This window comes from Macrosteles quadrilineatus, unplaced genomic scaffold, assembly GCF_028750875.1.
Source record: "Macrosteles quadrilineatus isolate MER2022 unplaced genomic scaffold, UCM_ALF_1.0 Scaffold_8__2_contigs__length_117827958, whole genome shotgun sequence".
NCBI classification, from domain to species: domain Eukaryota; kingdom Metazoa; phylum Arthropoda; class Insecta; order Hemiptera; family Cicadellidae; genus Macrosteles; species Macrosteles quadrilineatus.
This window is the reverse complement of record NW_026542601.1, coordinates 23346438-23362781: the sequence shown is the minus strand read 5'-3', so window position 1 is coordinate 23362781 and position 16344 is coordinate 23346438. Positions and strand designations below refer to the sequence as shown.

General features: G+C 35.1%; 1 protein-coding gene across 1 annotated transcript; it reads left to right on the top strand.

The window, feature by feature from the left end:
* Nucleotides 1–777: 777 nt before the first annotated feature.
* On the top strand, nt 778–15973 carry LOC129001663 (ribosomal L1 domain-containing protein 1-like). The gene is made up of 10 exons (XM_054429038.1): nt 778–1670; nt 2338–2483; nt 3079–3223; nt 9404–9552; nt 10056–10173; nt 10588–10744; nt 11594–11745; nt 12214–12507; nt 13987–14094; nt 15602–15973. Exons 1-10 carry the CDS (start codon nt 1041–1043, stop codon nt 15728–15730), a joined length of 2028 nt encoding a protein of 675 aa, XP_054285013.1. The 5' UTR covers nt 778–1040; the 3' UTR covers nt 15731–15973.
* Nucleotides 15974–16344: the final 371 nt, after the last annotated feature.

Here is a 16344-nt window from a genome sequence, read left to right as displayed (position 1 = left end):
ATATGAACCCTTGATGACTCCGCTCAATTTTGTGGATGCCTCTGCGAACGCCACCTAGTTGTTATAATCAGACTTATCTCCCTTTTTGTATACTGGAACAATCTTTGAGATCTTCAAACATTGAGGAAAAACACAATTATCAATACACATATTTATCAAGTATGTCAGCACTTCAACAATAAAAGGTGCAGCTAGTTTCAATATTTTAGAATTAAGACAATAATTAATATTCATAGGCTGCTGACCATGTTTAACATTAAATTACACAGAAGGTTTTAGTTTACATTAACTTGGTAATTGATTATGCCATCTAATAAAAAGGTTGACGTTGTGTAACAAGACCAATGTAACCATAGAATATATAAACAACATAAGTGGTGTTTATTTATTCAATGATATAACTGTGCACATATAGTACTACAAAATGTAAATGAAAAGTTTATTTTCTACACCAGTAGCATTTTTTTACGCGTTCAAAAGGGAACAGTTCAATCACTGGTCTTGTTACGATACAACGTCAACCTTTTTATTAGATTGCATAATCAATTACCAAGTTAATGTAAACTAAAACCTTCTGTGTAATTTAATGTTAAACATGGTCAGCAGCCTATGAATATTGAACAACAAAGTTGCATAGTAAAGCTAAGCTGGCCAATTTGCAGACTAGAAAAAACACCTACAAACACAAACCTCAGAGCAGAGCGCAGCACCGTAGCACCGAACCGAACCGAGCAGGCGAGCACATTTACATTTTGTTTTCTTTTTCAAGTCAAATGGAAGTTTTGTGACATGTGAGACTTGTGATTGAGGTTATCTTTATCTATTACATTGAATTGAGAAGTGTATGAAATCTATTGGTTGATGTAGCAATATCAAAGTTCCACTTTTGTTTCATTTATATCTTATTGAGATATAGCCTATTAACTTATTTTAGAGCTTTTTTATACTGTGTACTGATTTAAATAAGTTCTAAACTGCTGTAACAGCTATTCAAAGGGTAGGCTTAAGCTAGGTTTTAGGTTGTTTGTTTTGTAAAAACGATGGTTAAGGTTTCCTCAATCATCTCTAACAAGAAGAAAAATGCATTACCCTCATCCAAATTACTTAAACCTAGGAAATTCAAAACTTCTAGTAAGACGCCGGCTGAGGGGACCACTCATATAGGCCTAAATAAAAACAAATTGAAACTTGTTAAGGAAGAAATCAATGAAGGATTAACCTCACAATATAGTGACAGTGTAGAGTTTCATAACACTTCAAAGAAAAAGTCCCCCAAACAGAAGAAATCTCTTAAAAGTGTAGATAGTCAGAATATTCGCAGAAGTAGAAATGCTTCTATGGTTGTAAATGACAATGCAAACACGGATCATTGTCAGAAATCTAAATCGAGTCAAAGGATTTCAACATTGTTTGACTTTGGAAAATCTCAAGAAAAAATAAAAAGTGAAATAAAAGATGAAGATGAGGAAAAATGTTCCAAAAGTAAACTGAAGCCTTCAAACACAAAATTAGAGGTGCAATCGACTTTCAAATTAAAAAATAGAAAGACAAAGCTGATAGATAATATCAAGCCATCCCTAACTGTTGAGGATATTAAAAAGGGAAATAATGATAGGCCTAAACCTGGAGTAGGCCTAGACCTAGAAAAATGCAAATTGAAAGTTTCCAAGGTAAGCATTGTAAGCTTATAACTTAGCTGTGTGTTTTAACTTACTAACAAACAAGAACGAATTAAGTTAGGTAGTTCAAGTGAATTCAAACTTTAATTCAAGAAATTTTCCATAGTTAACTTCATCCACTTAAGTTATTTGATAGGCTAACGTAGTACGGAGCAGCTGAAGTGAGCCTTTTTGGGATGAAGCAAGATGAAACAATGACGTCATCACACCTACTGTCACAACCTTACCTAACTAACCAAACTTTCTGATACTGGTAATGAAATAATCGAATGAAGGTTAAATTATGTTCATAAAATAAAATTATAAATACTTCAAATTACCATATAACTAAAGATGTACAGTTAAGAAGAAATGGCATTCCAAGCAAAATCTTTGACAAAAAGTTAAGTGTCACCAATGGGATTTGATCTAGATACCTCGTGCTCATCAGCCGAGTACTCTATTCACTAAGCCATGAACACCGATGGCTGTACATCACACGCCAGCAAAGAAAGTAGCAGACGAATTTGATTACCTGAGTCGTGAGAAACATTGATGTGATCATTATCATCCCGAGAGGCTCCCTTCAGCCGCTTTCTAACTTAGTAAGAAAAAGAGTTAGCCTACACCTTAGTAATTATGTCACAGGGTACGGTACCTAACTATTTTAATATTTCAGGTGACACCAATAACCGAAGGTTTGCTGAAGCTGCTTAATGGTTCCAGTAAAAATTCTAAACCAGAAATTTTAGATGTGGGCGAACCAATATTTTTACAAGTGGAATGTATTAAAATACCTATATGTCCTACAAAACAGCTACGGTTGTAAGTAAATTCTTTTGCATCTGAAGATAAAATAAGAGTACAAATAACACAAAATAAAATAATTAAAAATGCACGCCTATCTCTCATAGGATTATTGACACTTTGTTCAGTTTGTCTTATGAAAACAGTATTAACAATAGGCTACCGGTAGGCCCTACTCATTATATTGATGGTAAAAATAAGTGTTTTTTAATCTTTTGGCACAGTGTTCCCAGGACCGCGGTTTGTACATGTAGTGTCCTATGGGCCCGAGAGATAATCTCCCCCTTCTCCACCTAGGCTACCTTGTGGGGGAATCTTTCTCTTCCTTGTGCCCCCCAAAACCTAAACCCTCTTGATTATTGAAGCGGCCCTGAATGTTCCTGCATTAATTATGCCCCAAGGAATAAAATAAAATCTTTTGGCAGTATATTGTGATATAATTATCTATAGATTTCTTTAAATTTTGCTAAAGATAAAAATAAATAAAACATCTACCGTAGGTACTTATTAACCTAATGTGTTTACAATCAATTGACTAGACTTTTTTGAGGTTAAGACAAAGTTCTATTTTATATTAATTTTGCCCAGTAATGACATGTAGTAAGTGTTGCAGCAAACTTCCTCATCCACTGGCAGACTCCTCCTCCGATGTTCTGTTGATCACAGCTGATCTCAAAGGCCAGAAGATATATCCAGAAAAGGCAGTGGAACACTATGAGGAGTTCCTGGCAGACCTTGAAATCAATTTCATCAACAAGGTATACCTACACACATTTTAAAAGTCAATCTTGCAAGTTTATTTGCTGTTTTAGTCTCATTTTAATACAATACTAAATCTAATGTGGTTTTCTTCCATCCATATAGGAATTAAAATTTGAAAATACTTTGGAATGACTGTTTGATTTTTTATATTTTAGGTTAAAAAAATAATGTAATAGCCAACCTTAAATATTGCTCATTTACTTGGCTAAAAAGGTACGATGGGATGTTGAGCAAACATAAGTTATCCAATGCAAGTTTTTATTAACATCACTTACTCAGGGCTCCACATAAGCCTGGCAGTTCATTAAATTCTTCTCATAGTCGTTTCTATGATGTGGATCATGTACTGCTTATTCGATCCGTCGGCCTACATGATCCTTGCATTCCTGGTCACCCTTTCCCAGACTTGTAGATGTGGTTTTGCTCTACAATTTAAAATCTTTATCGGTGTGGCAGATTGCAGGTATATAAATAAAAATATATAGGTACTTACTGTCTTCACAATCCTTGTTTGGTTATAACACTACGGCCGTTTCGTAGATTACTCTATCGTCGCCGATTATCGTACGTGCACAGCTATAAAACTGGTGACTGACTCGGTCATCAGTTTTGTGTTGTGTCTCGTGTTGTATATACGTAGGCTACTATTTATTAATTGTCGCAATGAAAAAAAATAAATCCAGTGAAAAATGTAAATACCACTTTAGTAACTACAGTAGAACTCCAATTATCCGAACTCCAATTAACCGAATCGCCGATTATCCGAATGGCTTATTTCAACAATTTTAATCATGTAAAGCTACAGGAATAATAAGGTTTGGAAAATATCAAAGAATTGTTATTAAGAACAAGTTTAGAACACTTGTGCTAAGAGCATTGTATACTGTAAAAATGTTCTGATTTCATTTATTATTAATTACAAATTCATTTAGTACCGGAAATGAGGATTTTTCTTGGAAATTCCTGGAATTCCTGTAAAACTCTGATTATCCGAATTTTTTATTATCCGAATGAGGTCTGGTCCCAATTGATTCGGATAATCAGAGTTCTACTGTAATACTTAGTACTAATAGAATAAGAACGCTCAAAGAACCCGGCACTATAATATTCAAGTCGACTAAACTTGTAAACATATGACGCGGGACTGAGAACGAGCATCGGTAGAGGGGACGCGACGTCATCTCCAAATACAGTGTAGCCACCACAACAAACTAAAATATTTCCCTGGCTGCTTCTTGAGGTACTAATAACTCTATATATAACACTCGCCCCAAAATAAAATACTTATCCTCTGGCTTAGCTCAAAATAGTCCAAGGCCAATCCAAACATCTATAATATTAAAACGAAACAGTGTTTTTTTATTTCACGATTCTGAATCAACCACTCGACGGATTTTCACGATTTTTGTGTTGAAAGAAAGATAATTTTAAGAACTAGGGAATGTCGAAGCCATAATTTTAGTTTAGGGTCCCAGTTTTTTAGAAATTAAGTTTAATTTTTAAAAAGTCTAGCAGCCGACGCTAAGATTCTAAACTAGCTTTTGGGATAAAATAATTTGCTTGACATAACAGCTGTAAACATTCAGCTTTTGTGTCACAAATTCAGCATTTGGATAAAAATGTAAAGACATACTTAGGGTTGACTTATTTATACTATGTGTAATGCTAATCATTGATAATTTCAATTCTTCTGTAAGAGGATGACAGATTAATTAAATATACATAGTAAAATACTAGGATGTTCAAATTATTTTTTAAAGCAATCTTTATAATCTTCGATTTGTTTTAGAGCAATATAATTTGTTTGAACTAACAGCTGGTTAAATCCTAAACTATGGAACTATGAGGTTATTTTATTTACTCTTATTTTGTCATTGATTATAGGAAATAAGTAAGATTAATAGAGCTAATTAGACCACAGTTTAAAATAGGCCCTAGTTTAGACCAAAATTAATTAAACCACAGTAAAAATCGAGGCTCTGTACACGAGTCTTAATAAAAAAGGATAAATGCATATTATTTTACTGCTCCACTTTTCAAGGAAAGATTGGAAAAATAACAATGTTTACATGTTTTAATTCTTCATGGTAGCTTTTTGTTTACAATTCATGTTTGTCTGCTTTAACTTTGTTTGGATTAGGCCCGGAAATATTTGATGTCATAAAAATAAGATCAAGAATAATCAGGAATCACGTCATCATTTTAAATTGCCACCACAACCTCAGCCGGGTTTTATACAAAGATGGATAACATAGATTGAACACAACGTCAAAATTGACCTAGGATACTGCAATTAGACAAACCATCTTTTTATGAAATCGTGTTCAGTTGTGAACGTTTGGGGGTGCCTATATCAGCGCCCCCAAACGAGAAAATATCACTTTTATTTCAACTACGAATACATTGTAGTTTAAATTAACTAATACGGGAAATTACGATGTACATTTATTCAATGAGGGTGGGTAATTAATTATCAAGGATAGAACTGATAACGGTATGGATAATAAACATTGACAATTACGTCATTAGCTTTACTAGCGTGTTTACTTTTTATATTCCTGCTACATGTGACCAGTTCTTTTTTTCAAATGAATGTTATTTGAACCAAACAGCTGTTTCAAAACAAACTGTTATTGTTTTTACTTTTCTTTATTTACTCTTATTTATTTAGCAATTAATGCAGCGAAATTAGGTGTGATGATTAGTTTTGATGTTAGGACACCAAAGTTAAATTATGTGTACTGTGAATTTCATTGGATATTATCGTTTTATTTTAGGTCGTTTCTATTCAGACCTACTGGAAATTGTGTATAGTAGTTGTATTGTGGTGATAATAATTATGGAAGAGGCAGGTATGGTATGGAAGAAGGTGGTATCGTTGACTAGGTCTATGCACTTCTCAATTGACTATTACTCTCTACTGTAGACTACTTATAATCAGTGTGCGTTTGTGCGAATCGGCTGCAAATCTCACTTCAACGCTTTTCACATCGTAAAAATTGCAGAATTGCTGTTTTATTGTAAAATTATCGGATTTAAAATGCATATCGTATAGGCCTATGATGGAATAAAAACATACTTGGTCACACAACCTTTGTTTACAAGATGATTTTCACATTAAAACTGCAAGAAACTTTGTCTTTATATGTGTAAACTAGCTGATCTGAATTGTACACGGTTTTAACTGACTACTGAATTCCCGTACATAGGACGGGCTAACACCTCGTTTTAATTAAAATAAAATATCTCAACAAAACTTATACTCCAGTCATTTCATTAATAACTCAGTTTAAATTGTCTCTACTAAACCAACTTATAAAACTCTTTCAAAAATAAACTAAAAATCTTCTAATTTCAGTAGGCCTAATTTTACTACAAGTCAAGTTTCTTCGGCTTCCGTACGGTTCTTTGGGATCTTCGAAGTTTTGGTGATGGGCTGCACTGTACGCTGGTATATACTACCTCTTGATCCACTTGAGCTGACGAGAAGTCGGGAATGCTCACTCTTTCCGGGGACCTCCTTGGAGTTGGTTGCTTAGGAGGCTCGGGAGATGGTTGAGGCGACATCCTCATAGGCGACTTGACTGGAGTGGTTTTCACAGGAGATTGTTGCATAGGCCTATTAATCATGATTCCTTCTTCTTCTCCTCTAACTGGCTATGCTTGAGGTGATCCGCATGGCAAAACCTTGTTTTTCCCAACACCTTGACTACATATATGACAGCACTACGTTTCTCCAAGATTCTACCAGGGACCTATGACACTTGTTCTTGTCGCACTGTTTTGACCAGTACATTTTCCCCTTCCACAAAAGACCTAAAACTACCGCAATGTCTGTCAGCGGAATTCTTCTGCATTTCCTTCCTCTTCTCAATCTGTGACATTAAGCTGAGTTTCAACAAAGCCAATTTGGTTCTTGGCTTCCACTGAAGAAAGAGCTCGGCCGGAGACAATCCGGTTACAGTACTGGGTGTATTCCTATATACAAATAAGAAATTATCTATTTTATGCTGCAGTGACACAGCTGTAGAACCTTCCGCCAGGACTTGTCGCTTGAGATTCTTTTTCACCTCTTGCACACATCTTTCCGCAGCTCCGTTCGAGGCTGGGTGGTATGGTGGAGACAATGTGAATTTCACGCCATTATTTCTCAGGATTTCTTTAAACTCGGTGCTTGTAAAATTAGGAGCATTGTCACTCACCAATTCCTGGGGTAACCCAAACGATGCAAACAAGGATCGCAACCTTTCAATGGTTTTAGCAGAAGTGGTCGACTTCATGATAAAGACCTCGAGCCACTTAGAGAAGCTGTCCACTACTATTAACAACTGTTGTTTAGTTTGCGGCTCTTCGGCATAATCTATATGAATTCTTTGCCACCTACATGTAGTTAGAGGCCACGGCTGCAAGGGAACTTTTGCAACTGCATTTCTGGTACATTGACACACATGACAAGCTGAAACTGCATCCTCTATACATTTGTCTAAACCAGGCCACCAAACATAGCTCCTAGCCAGAATTTTCATACGGTTGATTCCCTGGTGCTGGTCGTGCAGCAGCCGGATCACCGCATTACAAAGTTTTTCAGGCACAACCACCCTAGCACCCCAAATCACACAATTATTATCCACCGATAATTCTTCCCTCCTTCTATAAAAGTCTAGTAACTCAACATCCTTAACATCTGGCCAGCCATGCCAGATGAAATCTCGAACCTTAGACAACACAGGATCCTTGTCAGTTAGCCTAAAAATATCCTTAGAGGTAATGGGCGCATCACTCACCAATTCAGAGCAGTTGAATACTTGCACACAGGTGTCTACATGTGACACGTGGTTGGTCTCCAGCTCCAGAGTTCGGTCGTCCGGCAGGGGCAGTCTGGATAGTGCATCTGCATGCGGCAAGTCAGCACCGCGTCGAAACTTCACTTCAAAATTATAGGCTGAAAGTATGAGGGCCCATCTCTCACAGTTCACAGTTCAAAAATCTTTATTTTCTGCATAAGATGTAAATACAGATACTCCCATGAACCACGCAGGGTTCGTGCGGGAAAAAATACATTATGTTTAGTACAGAATAGCTGTCTGGCAGCCTAAATCATTATAACGTCTATTGTTCCTTTCTTCAATATTAGGTAAGTCACATCACTTTTTTCACTTTTAACAATCTAGCCTATAACAATTCTTTCTTTTTTTACAATTAATTATAAAACGTGCACAATATAGCTATCCAAAAATACGCTTAAATAGGTACATTCATAATAGTTTTAAGATATTTTTAACATGCATATTTTTTAAATAATTCTAAAGTTATAGAAACATCCTTTACCTTACGCAAAAACTCTTTTGGAATACTTTGGTCAAAGAACAATATGCATTTGAGTTTTTCTGTATTTATCACTAGTTTATTACTCACCAGCCACTGTGAATTTTTTTCCAAATCACTGTTTACTTTTAGCCTTAAAGAATTCTTGTTGTAAGAAGAACATACAAGTGCTGTATCATCAGCATAAACAAAAATTTGTGAATTTAAATTCAAAATTAAAATTAACAAATCATTTATATAAATAAGAAAAATTGCAGGCCCTAGAACCCCTCCTTGAGGTGTCTCATGTTCTAATTTAAGTACACCACTCAAATTGTTGTCTATTTTTACTACCTGCATCCTGTCTTTGCAAAATGACATTCCAAAGCTTTCCCACCTATACCATACTTGCTGAACTTATAAAATACTAGCTGTTGTACCCGTGCTTTGCAACGGGAAGAGATCACGAAATAGAAACATTTTGATCTTGAACATTTTGAACCCGGCACTATAATATTCAAGTCGACTAACCTTGTAAGCATATGACGCGGGACTGAGAACGAGCATCGGTAGAGGGGACGCCACGTCATCTCCAAATACAGTGCAGCCACCACAACAAACCAAAATATTTCCCTGGCTGCTTCTTGAGGTATTAATAACTGTATATATTACAACCACAGTATTTGAGCTTAGTGTACGACTACACCCTACGATGGAGCAATCTCCGAAACGGCCTTAGCGTTATAACCAAACAAGGATTGCGAAGACAGTAAGTACCTATATATTTATTTCTTTAAATATGTTAAATATTGAACAGAATCTTTACACTATAACAGGTTTAACAATTACAAGTTTTTTTTTTGTGTTATTAGGTGATGCCGATTAGGATGATCAGGAAGGAGTATTCACAATACGAGATGAGGCAGAAACTAGTGGACCAGTTTGACATCATTCTAGCCGACTCAAGAATTCTCAAGTCATTGCCATCTGTCCTTGGCAGAGCTGTTATGTACAAACGCAAGTAAGTCAAATGAGATCAAATATTACAGAAGTTTGGTCTAAAAGCCAGGTTTGTTTTTTTTGACTGTTTTTTTCACCTTATGTAGATTATTGCAGGAGCTACATATCATAATGAAACACGGTAAATACTGTGTGGTAAATAAAGTAATTTCTTTATGTGTGTATAATGCAACCCAACCTAACCCAAGCCAAACAAAATCATCATCTTTGTGATAGGTCAAAAGTATTCAAGTATTAATTTAATAATTGTGATTCATTCATTTATTGACAATGATCAAATTATATGTACTTTGTAGTACTCTAAAAGAGACAAATTTCAAAATATCCTTTAGGCTTTTTTATCTTTGGACATGGCGTTTAAACACTATGAAATCCTCCAGTCTGAGACAAATTTGTATAAAGAAATAAGATTTGGAAAAGAAAGGGCAAAACATGACATAGGAGTTTGCAAAGTTGATAGTGTAATAGCTGGACTTCTTATTTCTAATATTCTCGTGATTGCAGAATGCCAATCCCTGTGAATCTCACTATGAAGAAACTTAGGTTAAAGAAGCACCTAAGAGACGCAGTGTGCAAGACCCAGATGACAGTGAAATCCAATGGACATTGTTCTCTGGTGCAGGTAAACAGCATTAACATTTTAAGGCAGGACTTTTGGACTTGTTAAAACTGTGATCATAAAATCAGTTTTAATTTTTTGAAATCATATGTATTAAATTAACTTTCTCACCAAAATCATTAACAAATGTTTTCAAGATCTGCATTTCGGCATTGGTATTGCTGGTCCCCAAGTTCTTAATCATGGACACATGGCAGTCAACAGTTAACAGAGTAGGTTTACCCATTAAACTATGAAAACCTTAACAAACTTAATAAAAAAATATGTAAAAATTTCCATAAAATTGTGGATAAACTGTGAATTTGACAACCAAGTCAGTAAAAATTAAAAAATAAATTTAAAAAATTTTCTATGTCTTATAGTTATTATATAGGCTAGCATTTATTACATTACTAAGATATAACTTTCTTTCAATAGGTCGGACATACCAAGATGAGCGGTAGTGAGGTAGCCACAAACATCGTAGAAGTAGCCAAGTCCTTGGAGACAATGTTTCCTGGAGGATGGAAGAACATCCGTTGTCTCACAGTTAAGACGGCCAAGAGTACATCTCTGCCTGTCTACATGTCTTTGTGTGAGTGACAATCTGTATACAATACTGACAAACTGATTGTTTCAAACCCAACCCTGCTTGGATTTGCTGTCCCCAATCGGTCTACATTATCTCGAGTGTCAGTTACACTGCAGGTGTTTACAGTAACATAGCTGTGTTAAGACTAAGAAAAATCAAAAATAGCATCAATTGTTTCTTTATTAAGTCTTTTAAGTTGTCCATTATGAAGCAAACATTTCCCATCAAATAGCACCAATTGTGAGGAAATATATTCAAACCATTACACAACTGTGGTTTTTTGGAGGCAGGATCCCATTGGAGGAGCTGTATAGCCCAAAGACTGAAGCCTTGATATTGTTTCCTATTTGGAATGTAAAGTTCTTTTTCTAGTTTGGAATTTGTACTTAAATATAGTATTTTCCTGACTATTGCACCTTTTCCTTTCTATTAGTAAGTTATTCTTAGCCATCTTTAAATTTATCCAATTTTGGGTTGTGAAACATTGTCACCGAATTGTAATATTGATTTCTGGGCTCTGTCTCCAAAGTAATCGCAGTTGAAACTCAAGGGTAGCCATGATGTTAGCCCATACGGTAATACAATCTTTTAATTTATAATTTAGAAGAAATTCTGTTTTATTTTTATTTTAGTTAGGCCTAGTTATTTTTCTCTCCAAAAACCGATTTATTTTCTGATAAAACTGTTTACACTATTTAAAACTAGAAAACTACCTAACAATATGTTATAATCATAATATAGCATAATGATAAAAAAGAGGCTGTGTAAAATCTTACACAGCCTCTTTTAAAGATGAAAAAATGTTAAAGTCCATTTAGTGTTGTCTAAGTAAGATTGTTGTGATGGCTTTAGTGTCGCCCAATGAGGTTAAGATCCCAGTGGAGGTTAGTCGCAGGCCGCAGCCAGTAGAGGACGAGCTGTCCACCATGCTGGGATACAACGTGGTCGTCGCCCACGACGGCAACGTCATGCTCAAGAAGGTGGCGGAGGAGGCCAATGTTGATGTGAGTCTATGTTTCGGATATAGCTCCGGTGAAACGTTTGTAAATGTTTTTAAAATTGAGAATCAACATTTCAATGAGTTACTTAAATGTTTTTTTAATCTTGATGTGAGTTTAAAGAGAGTCAAGGGAAATAGGTTGTAATAAAAATTACCTAAAATAAATGACACTTTTTTGTTTCTGGCTGAGCTAGTAATACAAAAAGTTATAGTTAAATTATAAATTATGTGATGGTTACAGCTAGTAATACAAAAATTCATAATACAGTAGAACCCCTGACATCTAATCTGCCTTAAACATACATTTAATTTTCATATTATAATATCCTTAACCGTAAATCTTTAGCTACAAAGTAATCTTTGAAAGTGTAAAGGATGCATTATTTGTTATTTCTTGGAGATGAGTATCTGATTGGCCATGCGCTATTACAGAATAAAATGTTTTATCACTAAATATGTTAAACTATTACAGGATTCTAAAGATGATGAGATACTGGAGGAAGCAAAGAAGTACATGGAGTCTTCAAAGACGGTGAAATATGACGAGAGTAGCGATGAGGAGAAGAACGAGGAAAAAGATGGTGAAGACAGTGAAGACGAGGGAGATGCAATAACAGAAGCTATGGAGAGGAAACTGATGAATAAATATCAGAACGAGAAGGCAAAAACAAAAAAGAACAAGATGCAGGACGAGGATGAAGAGGAAGAGGAAGATGAAGAAGATGAAGAAAGTGAAGATGAGAGTGAAATTGTTCCTAAGGCTGGGGTAGGCATCAAACAAGTTTGAATTTTAGAATATTTAACATTGAAGTAGATAGGGTCAGTATTTTCTTGTTTTTAGAGAATATTCCATATACACATGTATAACACCTTCCATTCAAATTTATAAACATATATGTGTGTGTCCAATAGGGCGATAACTCAAGCAAAAATGATCCGATTTTGAATGTTTATTTGAACAAGCTCACGAATCAGCATGATCAGACTAAGGGAACGGGAATTTATGGGGTAAAAATTCATTTTTCAAATTTTTTACTACAAAAACCTAAAATTTTACAGTTTCTTTCCAAACCATTTTATAGAGCTTAAAAAAGAAGTTATTTTGTATATTGAGACGTTCTTGTATACCTAATGGTTAGGCCTGGCGCACACGGTAGATTTTTTGATTGGCCGATAAAAAAATCGGCCAAAAATAAATTGCCCTTGATTTATGTCTAGCCGCACACGTGGCGATTTTTTGAGTGCGTTTAAGCTATCCTAAAATGGACTTTGTTGAATTAACCTGTGTTTGTGCTCTTCTAATTAGATCAAAGAAAAAAAGAAGACAACTTAAATATTGGGTTCATCCGATAGTAAGTCAGAGACTTTTAAATCGACAGTTTTATAAACTATTACTTTACGTGATGAAAGTAAAAAGTTCTTTAATTACTATAGAATGTCTGTTGAAAGTTTCAGTTTTTATTTTAACAGCTGTGGCATTTTTTTAGCAAAGAAAACAACACAACTCTCACTGAAGTTCACTAAATCCTGTGGAGAACAACAAGCGACTGGCCGATTTTTTAGTCGACTGTGTGCGCGGACTGATAACAATCTGTACGTTACAGATTTTCGGGCGACAATCGCCTCGCCTACAAATCTGTGGCAAAACCCAGATTTTAAAATCGGCGCAATTTTCGATCGCCTGTGTGCGCGTGCTTCCATTCAAATACATGATGCACAGATAGGCCGATGAAATAGTCGCCTCAAAATAATCGCTCGTGTGCGCCTAGCCTTATAGAGATACCTTATTTTAAAAAAATGTATATTTAAAATTCCCCTCAATACCTTCCCTGTACCAGCAAACCTAAGTACATTAATTAGGTTTGCTGCTACAGGTAGGCCTAAGGTAATTTAAAATAATTTGATAATTTGAAGGGACTGTTTTACTAGAAATCCATCCAGATAAATGGAAATTCGCTTAGTAGGCAGGTTTGCTGTGGCGGGGGGTATTGTGTTTTGCTCACATGAAAGTATAGTTTTTGATGTGTGTTAAAGTTAAATTCACAATTACAAATTTGTAACAAATTAAATGATAGGGCCTAATTACAGTTATACTTAGTGTAGGCCTACACTTGTTGTACTATGCCAAATTTTTCATCAATTCACAAACACCTACAAACCACTAGAAGCATTTAAAATTGAACTATTACAAAAGCCATTATTTTTGTTTCAAACTATCTTAAAGCTGTTTTTTTTTTCATTTTAGAAAAAGAGAAAACCCAAGGTAACTAAGAAGCAGAGTGGGCCTCCAGCTAAAAAAGTGTCAAGTGTGGCTGTAGCCAAGGGAAAAAGTAAACAAGTGGATAAACAAACTGTAAGTCTGGTGTGCAAAAAACGTAATTGACTAATTATATGATTTCAGCAGGGTTTATTTTAGTTTTATTAAGTTTTAATTTGCTCTGAATCCAAAAGTGCAGGCTGGCCTGCCTGTGCTTTTTCAAGGTAAGCTAGCTGCTATCCTTATTCTACAATTCATAATATTTTTAAAACAACTTTATAATAAGAATTTTGTGATTAGAAAATAGAAAGGCATTGTATATAGGTTGTCTTGATTGGTGGAGCAGCTGAGTCTATTGCAAAGTAAATTTCACAAAGGGCGTTCCTACCTTTCAGCTTTCAGGTGGTTAGGGGAACTGTGCAAGCACTGAACAAATACGGTAGTCCTTGTTTTTTACTTAAAGTTTGTTGTCATATCTAATGGATAGTTAACAGCTTTAAGATTAAAATAATTTCGAGCTGGTGAGAAGATCCATCCTGAAGGCTGCTACGCTTAGCCATGTGTGTGGTGGACATGTGAACAGACGGATAGCTTAAGTTTAAAAAACATTGCTTTGCTGTTTACGTTAATGATTTGGCCGAGCCAACCAAGCATAATAATAGCTTAGATTTATATTCTGGTAATAGAAAAATTCAACATTTTCCCAGATAAGTTTATAAAAGGTGTTCAAAAAGGTGGGGAGATAATTTATTTACGTATTGTAGTGGCTCATTGGGTCAAAATAAGCAAAAAGTTTATATAAAAATATGTCTGTCTCGTTCTGTCTGTCTGTATGTGCCTTTTTTTACAAAGATTACTTTTAAACAGTTTTGAGCTACAGAGTTGGAATTCTAGAAAAAATGTTCTTATTGACTAATATCTTTGTGGTAAATGTAAATAAAAACCCTTTAACCGTTTCAAATGGTAGCTATATTAAATATTTGATACCAAATACCACAAAAACCGTTGAACTTTACCTTAAAGCTGCAAGACACATAAAATTAAGTAAATTTTATGTGCAGATTTGGGCTTTATCTTATTAGCTTAGTTTGGAAAAAGAAATTAATTGATTTTTGCTACACCTAGATTTTTTCCTTTTAAACTTATGTAAAATTGGTCTCTGCAAAAATAAATTACATAGAAGTAAGAAACAGAGGATACAAGCTAGAAGAACAAACATGTTCTTTTAGCTCTGGTATGTTGGGGCGGAAATATACTAGTATCGAGCAAGACAGAGCCCGAACAGCGATGGCCACATAGCATACTTGTAGAGCAGAGTTGTAGCATACAGTGTCTTCCTACCGTGTGAGCGTCTAGTACATGATGGCGAAGGGGGAAAGGAGAGCGGAAGGGGATGGTGAGAGGGGACAAATAAAATTTTCTCTAGACACCAGCGATTGGTGTAAGACATCACTTAAGTGTACTACTGATTACTGAATGTATCTTCTGTTTCTTACTCTCTGTGAATAAATCTTCAAATAAATTTATTTTTAGAGAATACTTACTCTCAGGTATTACTTTTTATTTATTTTTTGCCAATAATTAACCTAGACATTTTTTCAAGGACAAGAAAACCGTTTCACCGGGAGTCAAGAAGCCACAAACGAGGGGAACACGAGCAGGAAAGAAGACTAAGTTGAGTAAAGACCAACGAAAGGCATTGATCAAGAGGAAAAAAGCAGGGAAGAAATAAAAAGCTAAACTCTCATTGCATGTATCCATGTTTCAGCAATCGGTACTGTACATGTGTTTACTATGATTGAAATAAAATTGTTTTCAAACAAGATTTGTACAGAAACTTTGATATGAAATTCCTAATTATATTTGGAATATATTTTATAAACGATTGAAAACAGTTTTTTCTTACTGGTTTTTGTTGCATTAAATTCATACACTTGTGAACTTATTTGCAAAAATAAATGGTTTTATTTCTGAATTGATACCCTAATTTTCATTCCCTATCCCTTCACGAATTTAACCTTGTCTCAGCTGTACTAGTGGTCAGGGGGAGTGTTGTACGACATCCAATAGTCCAATAGTTTTCTGTCGCACAACGTCCAGATTTCTCCATACCAGGTTAGGTTAGGTTAAATAGGTAGTCGGTAAAACACTATTCACAGAGTGCAGGCACTCTGGACGTTATGGGATATGGTACAACTCTGCTACTTTTTTAATGATGTAAAGTGCACTGTTTCACAGCCTCCAATATCATGACGTCCAGAGTTTGTAGAAAGACTATTTTATTGTAATTACTGTACTTTTGGACATGGTGAGATTTGGAATTCGTGCAACAGTCTAATATTTTAT

Bases quoted from the DNA above. Each gene is read 5' to 3' on its own strand.
- LOC129001663 (XM_054429038.1), top strand. From the start codon at position 1,041: ATGGTTAAGGTTTCCTCAATCATCTCTAACAAGAAGAAAAATGCATTA. The intron at 9,553-10,055 runs GTAAGTCAAATG...TCGTGATTGCAG, and splicing joins GCTGTTATGTACAAACGCAA to AATGCCAATCCCTGTGAATC. The intron at 14,095-15,601 runs GTAAGTCTGGTG...CATTTTTTCAAG, and splicing joins AACAAGTGGATAAACAAACT to GACAAGAAAACCGTTTCACC.